Genomic DNA, 15,381 nt, shown 5'->3' with positions numbered 1-15,381 from the left:
TATCTTGTCCTAGAGTGTCTCATTGGTTCCAGATTTTAATGTGTGTATTCGGATGGTTGACTCTTTCCCAATTTTTGTACCCATGGTCAGTCAACCAGTCTCCGACCCTCTTATTTTCTTCCGTTTCTTTCTGTCCAGTGTTCGTCTGTACTCTTCTTGTCTCTAGTGTTCGCTGACACACTGGTGTTCTTTCAGTGACTGGGGGGAGGGGCGTCTCCTCCCCCCTTGCGGTTTTACCTGTTCCGTAAATTTTGTTTCGCTGGTTTTTTTGGAATGGGGGACTGATGACCTTAGCTGTTTAGTCCCCCTTAAACATCCCAACAACAACAACCTCCGCCGCCTCCTCCGCCGCCTCCTCCGCCGCCTCCTCCGCCGCCTCCTCCGCCGCCTCCTCCGCCGCCTCCTCCGCCGCCTCCTCCGCCGCCTCCTCCGCCGCCTCCTCCGCCGCCTCCTCCGCCGCCTCCTCCGCCGCCTCCTCCGCCGCCTCCTCCGCCGCCTCCTCCGCCGCCTCCTCCGCCGCCTCCTCCGCCGCCTCCTCCGCCGCCTCCTCCGCCGCCTCCTCCGCCGCCTCCTCCGCCGCCGCCTCCGCCGCCTCCTCCGCCGCCGCCTCCTCCGCCGCCGCCTCCTCCGCCGCCGCCTCCTCCGCCGCCGCCTCCTCCGCCGCCGCCTCCTCCGCCGCCGCCTCCTCCGCCGCCGCCTCCTCCGCCGCCGCCTCCTCCGCCGCCGCCTCCTCCGCCGCCGCCGCCTCCTCCGCCGCCGCCGCCTCCTCCGCCCGCCGCCTCCTCCGCCGCCGCCTCCTCCGCCGCCGCCTCCTCCGCCGCCGCCTCCTCCGCCGCCGCCTCCTCCGCCGCCGCCTCCTCCGCCGCCGCCTCCTCCGCCGCCGCCTCCTCCGCCGCCGCCTCCTCCGCCGCCGCCTCCTCCGCCGCCGCCTCCTCCGCCGCCGCCTCCTCCGCCGCCGCCTCCTCCGCCGCCGCCTCCTCCGCCGCCGCCTCCTCCGCCGCCGCCTCCTCCGCCGCCGCCTCCTCCGCCGCCGCCTCCTCCGCCGCCGCCTCCTCCGCCGCCGCCTCCTCCGCCGCCGCCTCCTCCGCCGCCGCCTCCTCCGCCGCCGCCTCCTCCGCCGCCGCCTCCTCCGCCGCCGCCTCCTCCGCCGCCGCCTCCTCCGCCGCCGCCTCCTCCGCCGCCGCCTCCTCCGCCGCCGCCTCCTCCGCCGCCGCCTCCTCCGCCGCCGCCTCCTCCGCCGCCGCCTCCTCCGCCGCCGCCTCCTCCGCCGCCGCCTCCTCCGCCGCCGCCTCCTCCGCCGCCGCCTCCTCCGCCGCCGCCTCCTCCGCCGCCGCCTCCTCCGCCGCCGCCTCCTCCGCCGCCGCCTCCTCCGCCGCCGCCTCCTCCGCCGCCGCCTCCTCCGCCGCCGCCTCCTCCGCCGCCGCCTCCTCCGCCGCCGCCTCCTCCGCCGCCGCCTCCTCCGCCGCCGCCTCCTCCGCCGCCGCCTCCTCCGCCGCCGCCGCCTCCGCCGCCGCCTCCTCCGCCGCCGCCGCCTCCGCCGCCGCCTCCTCCGCCGCCGCCGCCTCCTCCGCCGCCGCCTCCTCCGCCGCCGCCGCCTCCTCCGCCGCCGCCGCCTCCTCCGCCGCCGCCTCCTCCGCCGCCGCCTCCTCCGCCGCCGCCTCCTCCTCCGCCGCCGCCTCCTCCGCCGCCGCCTCCTCCGCCGCCGCCTCCTCCTCCGCCGCCGCCTCCTCCGCCGCCGCCGCCTCCTCCGCCGCCGCCTCCTCCGCCGCCGCCTCCTCCTCCGCCGCCGCCTCCTCCGCCGCCGCCTCCTCCTCCGCCGCCGCCTCCTCCGCCGCCGCCGCCTCCTCCGCCGCCGCCTCCTCCGCCGCCGCCTCCTCCGCCGCCGCCTCCTCCGCCGCCGCCTCCTCCGCCGCCGCCTCCTCCGCCGCCGCCTCCTCCGCCGCCGCCTCCTCCGCCGCCGCCTCCTCCGCCGCCGCCTCCTCCGCCGCCGCCTCCTCCGCCGCCGCCTCCTCCGCCGCCGCCTCCTCCGCCGCCGCCTCCTCCGCCGCCGCCTCCTCCGCCGCCGCCTCCTCCGCCGCCGCCTCCTCCGCCGCCGCCTCCTCCGCCGCCGCCTCCTCCGCCGCCGCCTCCTCCGCCGCCGCCTCCTCCGCCGCCGCCTCCTCCGCCGCCGCCTCCTCCGCCGCCGCCTCCTCCGCCGCCGCCTCCTCCGCCGCCGCCTCCTCCGCCGCCGCCTCCTCCGCCGCCGCCTCCTCCGCCGCCGCCTCCTCCGCCGCCGCCTCCTCCGCCGCCGCCTCCTCCGCCGCCGCCTCCTCCGCCGCCGCCTCCTCCGCCGCCGCCTCCTCCGCCGCCGCCTCCTCCGCCGCCGCCTCCTCCGCCGCCGCCTCCTCCGCCGCCGCCTCCTCCGCCGCCGCCGCCTCCTCCTCCGCCGCCGCCGCCTCCTCCGCCGCCGCCTCCTCCTCCGCCGCCGCCTCCTCCTCCGCCGCCGCCTCCTCCTCCGCCGCCGCCTCCTCCTCCGCCGCCGCCTCCTCCTCCGCCGCCGCCTCCTCCTCCGCCGCCGCCTCCTCCTCCGCCGCCGCCTCCTCCTCCGCCGCCGCCTCCTCCTCCGCCGCCGCCTCCTCCTCCGCCGCCGCCTCCTCCTCCGCCGCCGCCTCCTCCTCCGCCGCCGCCTCCTCCTCCGCCGCCTCCTCCTCCTCCGCCGCCTCCTCCTCCTCCGCCGCCTCCTCCTCCTCCGCCGCCTCCTCCTCCTCCGCCGCCTCCTCCTCCTCCGCCGCCTCCTCCTCCTCCGCCGCCTCCTCCTCCTCCGCCGCCTCCTCCTCCTCCGCCGCCTCCTCCTCCTCCGCCGCCTCCTCCTCCTCCGCCGCCTCCTCCTCCTCCGCCGCCTCCTCCTCCTCCGCCGCCTCCTCCTCCTCCGCCGCCTCCTCCTCCTCCGCCGCCTCCTCCTCCTCCGCCGCCTCCTCCTCCTCCGCCGCCTCCTCCTCCTCCGCCGCCTCCTCCTCCTCCGCCGCCTCCTCCTCCTCCGCCGCCTCCTCCTCCTCCGCCGCCTCCTCCTCCTCCGCCGCCTCCTCCTCCTCCGCCGCCTCCTCCTCCTCCGCCGCCTCCTCCTCCTCCGCCGCCTCCTCCTCCTCCGCCGCCTCCTCCTCCTCCGCCGCCTCCTCCTCCTCCGCCGCCTCCTCCTCCTCCGCCGCCTCCTCCTCCTCCGCCGCCTCCTCCTCCTCCGCCGCCTCCTCCTCCTCCGCCGCCTCCTCCTCCTCCGCCGCCTCCTCCTCCTCCGCCGCCTCCTCCTCCTCCGCCGCCTCCTCCTCCTCCGCCGCCTCCTCCTCCTCCGCCGCCTCCTCCTCCTCCGCCGCCTCCTCCTCCTCCGCCGCCTCCTCCTCCTCCGCCGCCTCCTCCTCCTCCGCCGCCTCCTCCTCCTCCGCCGCCTCCTCCTCCTCCGCCGCCTCCTCCTCCGCCGCCTCCTCCTCCGCCGCCTCCTCCTCCGCCGCCTCCTCCTCCGCCGCCTCCTCCTCCGCCGCCTCCTCCTCCGCCGCCTCCTCCTCCGCCGCCTCCTCCTCCGCCGCCTCCTCCTCCTCCGCCGCCGCCTCCTCCTCCGCCGCCGCCTCCTCCTCCGCCGCCGCCTCCTCCTCCGCCGCCGCCTCCTCCTCCGCCGCCGCCTCCTCCTCCGCCGCCGCCTCCTCCTCCGCCGCCGCCTCCTCCTCCGCCGCCGCCTCCTCCTCCGCCGCCGCCTCCTCCTCCGCCGCCGCCTCCTCCTCCGCCGCCGCCTCCTCCTCCGCCGCCGCCTCCTCCTCCGCCGCCGCCTCCTCCTCCGCCGCCGCCTCCTCCTCCGCCGCCCGCCTCCTCCTCCGCCGCCGCCTCCTCCTCCGCCGCCGCCTCCTCCTCCGCCGCCGCCTCCTCCTCCGCCGCCGCCTCCTCCTCCGCCGCCGCCTCCTCCTCCGCCGCCGCCTCCTCCTCCGCCGCCGCCTCCTCCTCCGCCGCCGCCTCCTCCTCCGCCGCCGCCTCCTCCTCCGCCGCCGCCTCCTCCTCCGCCGCCGCCTCCTCCTCCGCCGCCGCCTCCTCCTCCGCCGCCGCCTCCTCCTCCGCCGCCGCCTCCTCCTCCGCCGCCGCCTCCTCCTCCGCCGCCGCCTCCTCCTCCGCCGCCGCCTCCTCCTCCGCCGCCGCCTCCTCCTCCGCCGCCGCCTCCTCCTCCGCCGCCGCCTCCTCCTCCGCCGCCGCCTCCTCCTCCGCCGCCGCCTCCTCCTCCGCCGCCGCCTCCTCCTCCGCCGCCGCCTCCTCCTCCTCCGCCGCCGCCTCCTCCTCCGCCGCCGCCTCCTCCTCCGCCGCCGCCTCCTCCTCCGCCGCCGCCTCCTCCTCCGCCGCCGCCTCCTCCTCCGCCGCCGCCTCCTCCTCCGCCGCCGCCTCCTCCTCCGCCGCCGCCTCCTCCTCCGCCGCCGCCTCCTCCTCCGCCGCCGCCTCCTCCTCCGCCGCCGCCTCCTCCTCCGCCGCCGCCTCCTCCTCCGCCGCCGCCTCCTCCTCCGCCGCCGCCTCCTCCTCCGCCGCCGCCTCCTCCTCCGCCGCCGCCTCCTCCTCCGCCGCCGCCTCCTCCTCCGCCGCCGCCTCCTCCTCCGCCGCCGCCTCCTCCTCCGCCGCCGCCTCCTCCTCCGCCGCCGCCTCCTCCTCCGCCGCCGCCTCCTCCTCCGCCGCCGCCGCCTCCTCCGCCGCCGCCGCCTCCTCCGCCGCCTCCTCCTCCGCCGCCGCCGCCGCCTCCTCCTCCTCCTCCGCCGCCGCCTCCTCCTCCTCCTCCGCCGCCGCCTCCTCCTCCGCCGCCGCCTCCTCCTCCTCCGCCGCCGCCTCCTCCTCCGCCGCCGCCTCCTCCTCCGCCGCCGCCTCCTCCTCCTCCTCCGCCGCCGCCTCCTCCTCCGCCGCCGCCTCCTCCTCCGCCGCCGCCTCCTCCTCCGCCGCCGCCTCCTCCTCCGCCGCCGCCTCCTCCTCCGCCGCCGCCTCCTCCTCCGCCGCCGCCTCCTCCTCCGCCGCCGCCTCCTCCTCCGCCGCCGCCTCCTCCTCCGCCGCCGCCTCCTCCTCCGCCGCCGCCTCCTCCTCCGCCGCCGCCTCCTCCTCCTCCGCCGCCTCCTCCTCCTCCGCCGCCTCCTCCTCCTCCTCCTCCGCCGCCTCCTCCTCCTCCTCCTCCGCCGCCTCCTCCTCCTCCTCCTCCGCCTCCTTTCTTTTTCCTCCCTCCCTGTGTGTGCCTGAAGGCCGACCCACACGTCGCACGCGTAGCCGGTGACGGGGCAACGCGTAATTCCCCGCCCTGGGTAGACAAGTAAGGCACGCACGTACCCCCTGGTAAAGGCCAGGCCCAGGGAGGGGTGATTGCCTGAGCTGACACCTTCCTACCGTGCCGATTGGTCCCTCCGTCCGTTTCTCGGGAGGTGTGACCTGAGGTGTGAACAATCACCTAAGGCGGGAGTGCCCTCTGAGAGGGTCCCCACAAGGAAGGAGTGCACCATCGGAGACGCTGGCAATCATGGGGGATTCCTCCGCAATGGATTTTTGTTCTTCTTCTCTCTCGACTTCTGCCCACAAATGGAAACTTGACCAGCCACCAGTGACAAAAGTACTACCGCCTGCCCCACAGTTCCTCGTAGTTTCTCGATCTGAGGACGGAAAAGATTTTTCCTCTGTCAACCCTTTCGTTATCCAGAAGGGCGTAGATGCCATAGCCGGATCTGTCAAGTCTTGTACCAGGTTGCATAATGGTACCTTGTTACTAGAAACTGAGAGCGCCTTTCAGGCACAAAAACTGCTTCGGACCACACTCCTGTACATGTTCCCTGCCCGGGTGGAGGCTCACCGCACTTTGAATTCGTCTCGTGGAGTGGTCTATACTAGATTGACTGACGAGGAGATTCAGTCTTTCCTCGCTGAGCAGGGCGTGATGGCTGTCCATAGGGTCATGAAAAAGGTCAACAATGACCTTGTACTGACCCGAACACTTTTCTTGACCTTTGACAGTGTTCAGCTGCCGTCACGCATCAAGGCGGGCTACGAGGTTCTCTGTTCGCCCCTATGTCCCAACACCTACGCGCTGCTACCAGTGTCAGCGTTTCAATCACACTCGCCATTCTTGTTCCAATGCGGCTACATGTGTGACTTGTGGCAGGGCTGCCCATGAGGGTGACTGTCCACCTCCGTCTCCTCGTTGTGTGAACTGTCGCGGTGACCATGCAGCGTCCTCCCGCGACTGTCCCGTCTACAAGGAAGAACGCTGTATCCAAGAAATTCGGGTCAAAGAGTGAGTCTCCACCTCGGCTGCTCGCAAGCTATTCGCTAGCAGGAAGCCCACGTTGTTCCCAGCGGGAAAGTACAGTACTGTCCTCGCCTCGCCTCTCCTCGGACTACCAGGGAGGTGGCGACGCAGACATGCGATCTGACCTTCAGCACTACGGTCGTCTGTTCGGCCAGTGCTAAGATCACCCAGTCGACGTCTCCTCTTCCACCTGTTGCCCCTCCGACACAAGCACTTTTATCAGCTTCTGCCAGGACGAAGACCCAGAAGTCAGAAGCACGGGCCTTCAAGAAAGAACCGTCTCGTGCAGACCTTCTACATACCTCGAACTCTCAGCCATCGACCAATCCTTCCACACAACGGCCTTCCAAGAAGGCTCATAGGAAGCACAGTTCTCCTTCCCCGCCATGGCGCATTTCTCCTCCTGCGCCCCCCAGCGGTTGCCGCCCCAGGCCGTCATCCGTTTCACCTGGCCGCACCGCTGGTAGCCGAACATCTGGCCGTTCACCAGTGGAGGAAGCTCCCCCTTCTGGCCATCTTCACAAGATGGCCGATGAACCTCTAGAACAAATGGACGATGAATATCCGCCTCCTGCTGGTGGCGGCAGTGCTCGCTCGAAGCCGGGCCCTCAGCGGCCTTCTCAATGACCCCTTCTTGCACCTTCTTCTTCTCCTCACAATGGCACTTATTCACTGGAATATTCACAGCATTCATTCCAACCGAGAGGACTTGAAATTGCTGCTCCGCTCGCACCGTCCTCTCATCGTAGCCCTCCAGGAAACGAAGCTACGCCCATGCGATCAAATTGCCTTGGCACACTACACCTCTGAGCGTTTTGACTTTCCCCCTGTGGCAGGTATTCCGGCTCATGGAGGGGTTATGTTGCTGGTCCGGGATGATATCTACTATGATCCCATCATATTACACACCGGCCTGCAGGCAGTTGCCGTCCGCATTACTCCCCCAATTTTACATTTTCCATCTGTACCGTTTACACTCCATCAACGTCTGCCGTTACCAGGGCATACATGCTGCAAATTATTGCTCAGCTCCCTACACCATTTTTGTTAACCGGAGACTTCAATGCTCACCATCCTCTTTGGGGCTCTCCAGCATCCTGTCCGAGGGGCTCCCTGTTAGCAGACGTTTTCAACCAGCTCAATCTAGTCTGCCTTAATACTGGCGCCCCTACTTTCCTTTCAGACACCTCTCACACCTATTCCCATTTGGACCTCTCTGTTTGTACTACCCAACTTGCACGCCGGTTTGAGTGGTATGCGCTTTCTGAAACATATTCGAGTGACCACTTCCCGTGTGTTATCCATCTCCTGCCTCATACCCCCTCTCCGTGCTCAACTAGTTGGAACATCTCTAAAGCAGACTGGGGGCTCTTCACTTCCAGGGCGACCTTTCAGGATCAAACCTTCACAAGCTGCGATAGTCAGGCCGCACACTTCACAGAAGTCATTCTCACTGCTGCTGAATATTCCATCCCTGACACTACTTCTTCTCCACGCCGCGTACCGGTCCCCTGGTGGACTGCAGCATGTAGAGAAGCCTTACGTGCTCGTCGACGTGCTTTACACATTTTTAAACACCACCCTACAGTGGCGAATGTGCGCAGTGTCGTCGTATTTTTAAAGAAAGCAAGAAATCCAGCTGGACTGCTTTCACAAGCACCTTCAACAGTTTTACTCCTCCTTCTGTTGTATGGGGTAGCCTGTGCCGGCTATCTGGCACTAAGGTCCACTCACCAGTTTCTGGCTTGAAGGTCGCGAATGATGTCCTTGTGGCCCCTGAGGATGTCTCCAATGCCTTCGGCCGCTTTTTCACAGAGGTTTCGAGCTCCACTCATTACCCCCTGCCTTCCTCCCCCAAAAGCAGGCAGAGGAGGCTCGGCCACCTAATTTCCACTTCTCGAATTGTGAAAACTACAATGCCCCATTCACCATGCGGGAACTCGAAAAAGCAATTGCCCGGTCCCGATCCTTCGCTCCGGGACCTGATTCTATTCATATTCAGATGCTGAAGAACCTTTCTCCTGCGGGTAAAGGTTTCCTTCTTCGTACTTACAATCGCATCTGGATTCAGGGACATGTTCCCGCATGCTGGCGCGAGTCTATTGTTGTACCGATTCCTAAGCTGGGGAAGGACAAGCACTTGCCTTCCAGTTATCGACCCATCTCGCTTACCAGCTGTGTCTGTAAGGTGATGGAGCGAATGGTTAACTCTCGGTTGGTTTGGCTGCTCGAATCTCGACGCCTACTTACCAATGTACAATGTGGATTTCGTAGGCGCCGCTCTGCTGTTGACCATCTGGTTACCCTGTCGACCTTCATTATGAATAACTTCTTGCGGAAGTGCCTAACCGTGGCTGTGTTCTTTGATTTGGAGAAGGCTTACGACACCTGTTGGAGGATGGGCATTCTCCGCACCATGCATACATGGGGCTTTCGTGGTCGCCTCCCTCTTTTTATTCGTTCCTTTTTCAGTTCAGGGTACAAGTGGGTTTTATCCTGTCAGACACCTTTCGCCAGGAAAATGGGGTGCCACAGGACTCCGTTTTGAGCGTCGCTCTCTTCGCCATAGCGATCAATCCAGTAATGGATTGCCTCCCAGATGATGTATCAGGCTCCCTTTTTGTGGACGATTTTACCATCTATTGCAGTGCGCAGTGTACATGTTTCCTGGAGCGCTCTCTTCAGCGTTCTCTTGACCGTCTTTACTCCTGGAGTGTCGCCAATGGATTCCGTTTTTCTGCCGAGAAAACGGTCTGTATTAACTTGTGGCGCTTCAGAGTTTCTCCCACCGTCCTTACGGATAGGCCCCGTTGCTCTCCCATTCGTGGAGACAACAAAATTTTTAGGTCTTACATTTGACAGGAAACTTAGTTGGTCTCCACGTGTGTCATATTTGGCTGCCCGTTGTACCCGTTCTCTAAATGTCCTCCGTGTTCTCAGTGGCACGTCATGGGGAGCGGATCAAACCGTCCTACTTTGCCTGTATCAGTCGATCGTCCGCTCCAAGCTGCATTATGGGTGCTTTGTATACTCCTCTGCACGGCCGTCCATCTTACGCCGCCTCAGCTCCATACAACATCGGGGTTTACGGCTTGCGATCGGAGCGTTTTATACTAGTCCCGTCGAGAGTCTTCATGCTGAAGCCGGTGAATTGCCACTCACCTACCGGCGCGATATGCTGCTTTGTCGTTACGCCTGTCGGCTTCTGTCAATGTCCGACCACCCATCGTATCGTTCCTTTTTTGACGACTCTCTTGACCGTCAATATGGGTTGTATGTCTCTGCCCTGCTACCCCCTGGAGTTCGCTTTCGTCGCCTCCTTCAACACCTTGATTTTTCGCTCCCTGCAACCTTTAGAGTGGGCGAGAACCACACGCCACCTTGGCTCCAGGCTCAGGTTCGCGTTCACCTTGACCTCCGCTCGCTCCCAAAGGAGGTTACCCCCGGTTCAGTATACCACTCCCATTTTGTTGAACTTCGTTCGAAGTTCATTAATATGACCTTCATTTATACGGATGGCTCTAAGACCAATGACGGGGTCGGGTGTTCTTTTGTCGTATTGTCGGTGCACAAAGTTTCAAATACCGGCTACATGGCCATTGTTCGGTCTTTACAGCTGAGCTCTTTGCCCTCTATCAGGCTGTTCTTTACGTCTGCCGCCACCGACATTCTGCTTATGTCATCTGCTCCGATTCTCTGAGTGCCATCCAGAGCCTCAGTGATCTGTATCCGGTTCACCCTTTCGTGCACTGGATCCAACGTTCTCTTCAGCAGCTGGTGGACGATGGGTCTCCAGTTAGCTTTATGTGGGTTCCTGGCCATGTCTGTATCCCTGGGAACGAAGCTGCAGATGCCGCGGCCAAGGCTGCGGTCCTCCAGCCTCGGACGGCTTCTTGTTGTGTCCCTTCATCAGATTGTACCACGATCATTTGTCGGCGCATTTTATCACTGTGGCATGCCGATTGGGCTGCACTTAGGGACAACAAGCTTCGGGCCTTGAAACCTCTTCCCGTAGCTTGGACGTCCTCCTCACGTCCTTCTCGGCGGGAGGAGGTCGTTTTGGCCCGGCTATGAATTGGACACTGCCAGTTCAGCCATCGCCATCTGCTGACGGCAGCGCCGGCGCCGTTCTGTCCATGTGGGCAATTGCTGACGGTCCGCCACATTTTAACGTCCTGTCCGGATTTTACTATGCTGCGTCTTGATCTTGGCCTGCCATATACTCTGGATGCCATTTTACCGGATGACCCAGGAGCTGCTGCTCGCGTTCGTTTTATCAACTTAACACACCTGTCTAAGGACATTTGATTATGCTGTAGTTTTTTAATCCTATGTCTGTTAATACGTCTTTTATAGTGTTGTCCCTTTTAGTTGCTGTTTTAACCTTGTGCCTCACAGTACATTCCTAAATTAGTCAGGGCGCTAATGACCATTGTAGTTGTGCGCCCTAAAACCACAAAAAAAAATGGATTTTAATACCTACTCAGAATTTTTCTTTTGTTTCCTTTACTGCTTGCTCAATATACAGATTGAATAACATCAGGGAGAGGCTACAACCCAGTCTCACTCCTTCCCAACCACTGCTTCCCTTCCATGTTCCTCGACTCTTACAACTGCCATCTGGTTTCTGTACAAATTGTAAATAGCCTTTCGCTCCCTGTATTTTACCCCTGCCACCTTCAGAATTTGAAAGAGAGTATTAGTCAACATTGTCAAAAGCTTTCTCCCAGTCTAAAAATGCTAGAAACGTAGGTTTGCCTTTTCTTAATCTAGCTTCTAAGATAAGTCGTAAGGTCAGTATTGCCTCACGTGTTCCAGTATTTCTACGGAATCCAAACTGATCTTCCCCGAGGTCGGCTTCTACTAGTTTTCCATTCGTCTGTAAAGAATTCGTGTTAGTATTTTGCAGCTGTGACTTATTAAACTGATAGTTCGGTAATTTTCACACCTGTCAGCACCTGCTTTCTTTGGAATTGGAATTATTATATTCTTCTTGAAGTCTGAGGGTATTTCGCCTGTCTCATACATCTTGCTCACCAGCTGGTAGAGTTTTGTCATGACTGGCTCTCCCAAGGCTGTCAGTAGTTCTAATGGAATGTTGTCTACTCTGGGAGCCTTGTGTCGACTCAGGTCTTTCAGTGCTCTGTCAAACTCTTCACGCAGTATCGTATCTCCCATTTCGTCTTCATCTACATCCTCTTCCATTTCCATAATATTGTCCTCAAGTACATTGTTCTTGTATAAACCTTCTATATACTCCTTCCAACTTTCTGCCTTCCCTTCTTTGCTTAGAACTGGGTTGCCATCTGAGCTCTTGATATTCATACAAGTGGTTCTCTTATCTCCTAAGGTCTCTTTAATTTTCCTGTAGGCAGTATCTATCTTACCCCTAATGAGATAAGCTTCTACATCCTTACATTTGTACTGTAGCCATCCCTGTTTAGCCATTTTGCACTTCCTGTTGATCTCATTTTTGAGACGTTTGTATTCCTTTTTGCTTGCTTCATTTACTGCATTTTTATATTTTATTCAATATTTCTTCTGTTACCCAAGGATTTCTACTAGCCCTCGTCTTTTTTACTTACTTGATCCTCTGCTGCCTTCACTACATCCCTCAGAGCTACCCATTCTTCTTCTACTGTATTTCTTTCCCCTATTCCTGTCAATTGTTCCCTTATGCTCTCCCTGAAACTCTGTACAACCTCTGGTTCTTTCAGTTTATCCAGGTCCCATCTCCTTAATTTCCCACATTTTTGCAGTTTCTTCAGTTTTAGGTGATATACTATTCTAGAATTCAGAATCTTCTCAAAAATTTTGTAAAACAATGTCAGCAGTGAAACAGGTCAGCAGTTATTGACATCTCTATCACCATTCTTATTGAGGGATTTGACAATGGTGTATTTCAGTCTCTGGAAAAAGGCTTTGCATTAGCAATGCATTATACATTTCAGATAAGACGGGTTGTTATATGCAGCAAATCTGTTGTACTCTACTGGAAACACCATCAGAACTAGATGAACTTGTATTTTTGTCACTATATTGTTCATATGGTACATAAATGTGTGCCAAAAGCTGCCTGAAGAATATATGATAGAGGAAAGCTCTTCACCACAGTTTGAACAATCATATGAAATATGGAGGTATTTTTGTGGTGAATAGGTTTAGAGAAATAAGTAAAAAATAATTTTACGGGTACAATCAGGATATCTAGTGGTTAAAGGAAAGAGAAAATACAGAATTGGGCAGAAGTACTAGAGACACATGCATTCAACAATATTTAACAAAAAATACAGATTGTGCTGTAAATATATGAAGAGTAGCTTCATTTATTGGATCTTGGGGCAAATGTACTGAAGTGGCTGGCTGTAGTACAAAACAGGTCTCTCTAGAGTAATAAGAGGAAGGTTTGCAATGGTAAGTTGTAAGAGAGGAACAGTAGAAAACACCATTTTTTTTATCTTAACTGTTTTATAGATATTCTGAATATAATATAGCAATCATATGAAAATGAGATTAAGCCAGTTCCCAAAAGATCTTAAATACATACTCATATTTTCCCAATGGAGTGACTTGGTGTGGTGGTTAGCACACTAGACTCGCATTCATGACTGGACTCACATTTGGGTGGATGTGGGTTAAAACTCACATCTGGTCATCCTGATTTAGGTTTTCTGTGATTTCCCTAAATTGTTTCAGGCAAATGCCAGGATGGTCCCTTTGAAAGGGCACAACTGATTTCCTACCCCCATCCTTTCCTAGTCTGAGTTTGTGCTCCACCTCTAATGATGTCATTTTCTATGAGATATTAATTATCTCCTCCTCCTCAATATCATCATCATATTTTCCCCACATATAGCAGTAATTGTTTCTCTTTCATGTATTCTAAAAGTATATGAACATGACTTAAAATGAGGCAAAAATGTTGTGTGTTTGTTGAGTGTACTATTTATTACAAATAAGTAACAGTGATAAGCAGTTTACATGACAATGCCATAATATAGGAATAGAAAAGAGAATTCAGTGAAATATGCTATGATAAAATACAAGAAGTAATGTTGCTGTACTGTATCTTCGACACTCGCAAAACTGAATGCATAGTAGTGGGGCAAAAAAAAATTTAGTGAGATAAGCTCTCTCCTGTTAAACTGTGGTTTATTCTATTTGAGACATCTTCCCTCCCTTCAGCTATTGAACTTCTGGGAGGCCACTTAGCAGTTCACTCAGTCTCTTCAATCTAATCAACACAAAATATTAGACTGTTAATATTACTTTTGTCCTCCACCACTTCAGAATAACATAAAAAAATGTAATGTTGCACTGTCAGTAATAAGAGCCAGCCACTTCCACAAAAATTCCTTCCATTAGAATGATTATTTTGTGGAAATTCTGTTTGAGAGATCCCTTTATGAAGTTGAAGTAGTCCCTGCAGAAAACGACTGCAAGTACCCGCCCATTGGTTGCACTTATTTCTTTCGTGGCACTTACCTGGCAGAATCTGGAGGACCAAGGGGCAGTGCCTTCACACCCCCCCCCCCCCCTTTCTTCCTTCTGGAAGTGTAATGGGAAAAGTGGCAGGAAAAGATCTCTAGTTGCTGTGCAGCAACTATCCTTCAGTTAATCAAATTGTAGTTAAAGTGTACCATCTGTTAAATGTAATTGTATTACTCATCTGTCTAAACTTGGTAATTAGAAACACTATGTAGTTATAAATTAGGAACACTGTCTACCACCTATGCTGCACAAATGAATACAAATAGAATCTTCACAGCTCATAGCATAAGGATGTGAGTCTTACTTGATCGACCGTAATACATTTTGTGAAGTCTACCCTACTTCTTATCGTAGAACATAGATTAAGGAAAGGCAAACCTATGTTTCTAGCATCTGTAGACTTAGAGAAAGCTTTTGACAATGTTGACTGGAATACTCTTTCAAATTCTGAAGGTGGCAGGTGTCAAATACAGAGAACGAGAGGCTATTTACAATTTGTACAAAAACGAGTGGCAGCTATGAGAGTCGAGGAGCACGAAAGGGAAGCATTGGTTGGGAAGGGAGTGAGACAGGGTTGTAGCCTCTCCCCGATGTTGTTCAATCTGTATATTGAGCAAGCAGTAAAGGAAACAAAAGAAAAATTTGGAGTGGGAATTAAAATCCATGGAGAATATAAAAACTTTGAGGTTCACCGATGACATTGTGATTCTGAGAGAGACAGCAAATGACTTGGAAGAACAGTTGAACGGAATGGACAGTGTCTTGAAAGGAGGATATAAGATGAACATCAACAAAAGCAAAATGAGAATAATTGAATGTAGTCGAATTAAATCAGGTGATGCTGAGGGAATTAGATTAGGAAATGAGACGCTTGAAGTAGTAAATGAGTTTTGTTATTTGGGAAGCAAAATAACTGATGATGCTCAAAGTATAGAGGATATAAAATGTAGAGTGGCAATGGCAAGGAAATCGTTTCTGAAGAAGAGATTTGTTACAGCAAGTATAGATTTAAGTGTCAGGAAGTTGTTTCTGAAAGTATTTTTATGGAGTGTAGCCATGTATGGCAGTGAAACATGGCTGATAAATAGTTTAGACAAGAAGAGAATAGAAGCTTTCAAAATATGGTGCTACAGAAGAATGCTGAAGATTACATAGGTAGATCACTTAACTAATGAGGAGGTACTGAATAGAATTGGAGAGAAGAGAAATTTGTGGTGCAACGTGACTAGAAGAAGGGATCGGTTGGTAGGACATGTTCTGAGGCATTGCGGGATCATAAATTTAGTATTGGAGGACAGAGTGGAGGGTAAAAATCTTAGAGGGAGACCAAGAGATGAATACATTAAATAGATTCAGAAGGATGTTGGTTGCATTAGGTACTAGGAGATGAAGCAGCTTGCACAGGATAGAGTAGCATGGAGAACTGCATCAAACCAGTTTCTGGACTGAAAACTACAAGAACAACAAAAAACAATCTTAATGTCAATTGTTCAATGCATTTGGAAGTTTACTATGTTTTTATATGCTTATTACACAAAGAATCTTGAGTCCTTTTGCTCGGCAGAATTTATCGGGATTGGGCTTTTGTAAATATTTTCAAAAAGATAACT

At 57.7% G+C, this 15,381-nt stretch overlaps 2 protein-coding genes across 2 annotated transcripts in view; one reads left to right on the top strand and one right to left on the bottom strand.

Moving 5' to 3' along the window:
* Positions 1 to 298: 298 nt before the first annotated feature.
* On the bottom strand, positions 299 to 2,510 carry LOC126355642 (tol-Pal system protein TolA-like; the record flags this gene model as incomplete). The annotated part of the gene is made up of 2 exons (XM_050006007.1): positions 299 to 745; positions 777 to 2,510. Coding segments are annotated over 2 exons (2,181 nt in total), but the record flags the coding sequence as incomplete, so codon positions are not given.
* Positions 2,511 to 4,213: 1,703 nt separating this feature from the next.
* Positions 4,214 to 15,381, top strand: part of LOC126355641 (uncharacterized protein DDB_G0271670-like) — a gene marked incomplete at its 5' end in the record, with an annotated part of 54,329 nt that continues 43,161 nt past the window's right edge. Inside the window, one exon of the mRNA XM_050006005.1 lies at positions 4,214 to 5,161. Within this exon, the coding sequence (XP_049861962.1) occupies positions 4,214 to 5,161 (948 nt within the window). The remainder of the gene's footprint in view (positions 5,162 to 15,381) is intronic.

This window comes from Schistocerca gregaria, chromosome 3 (assembly GCF_023897955.1).
Source record: "Schistocerca gregaria isolate iqSchGreg1 chromosome 3, iqSchGreg1.2, whole genome shotgun sequence".
NCBI classification, from domain to species: Eukaryota; Metazoa; Arthropoda; class Insecta; order Orthoptera; family Acrididae; genus Schistocerca; species Schistocerca gregaria.
This window is presented reverse-complemented; position numbering and strand designations above follow the sequence as displayed.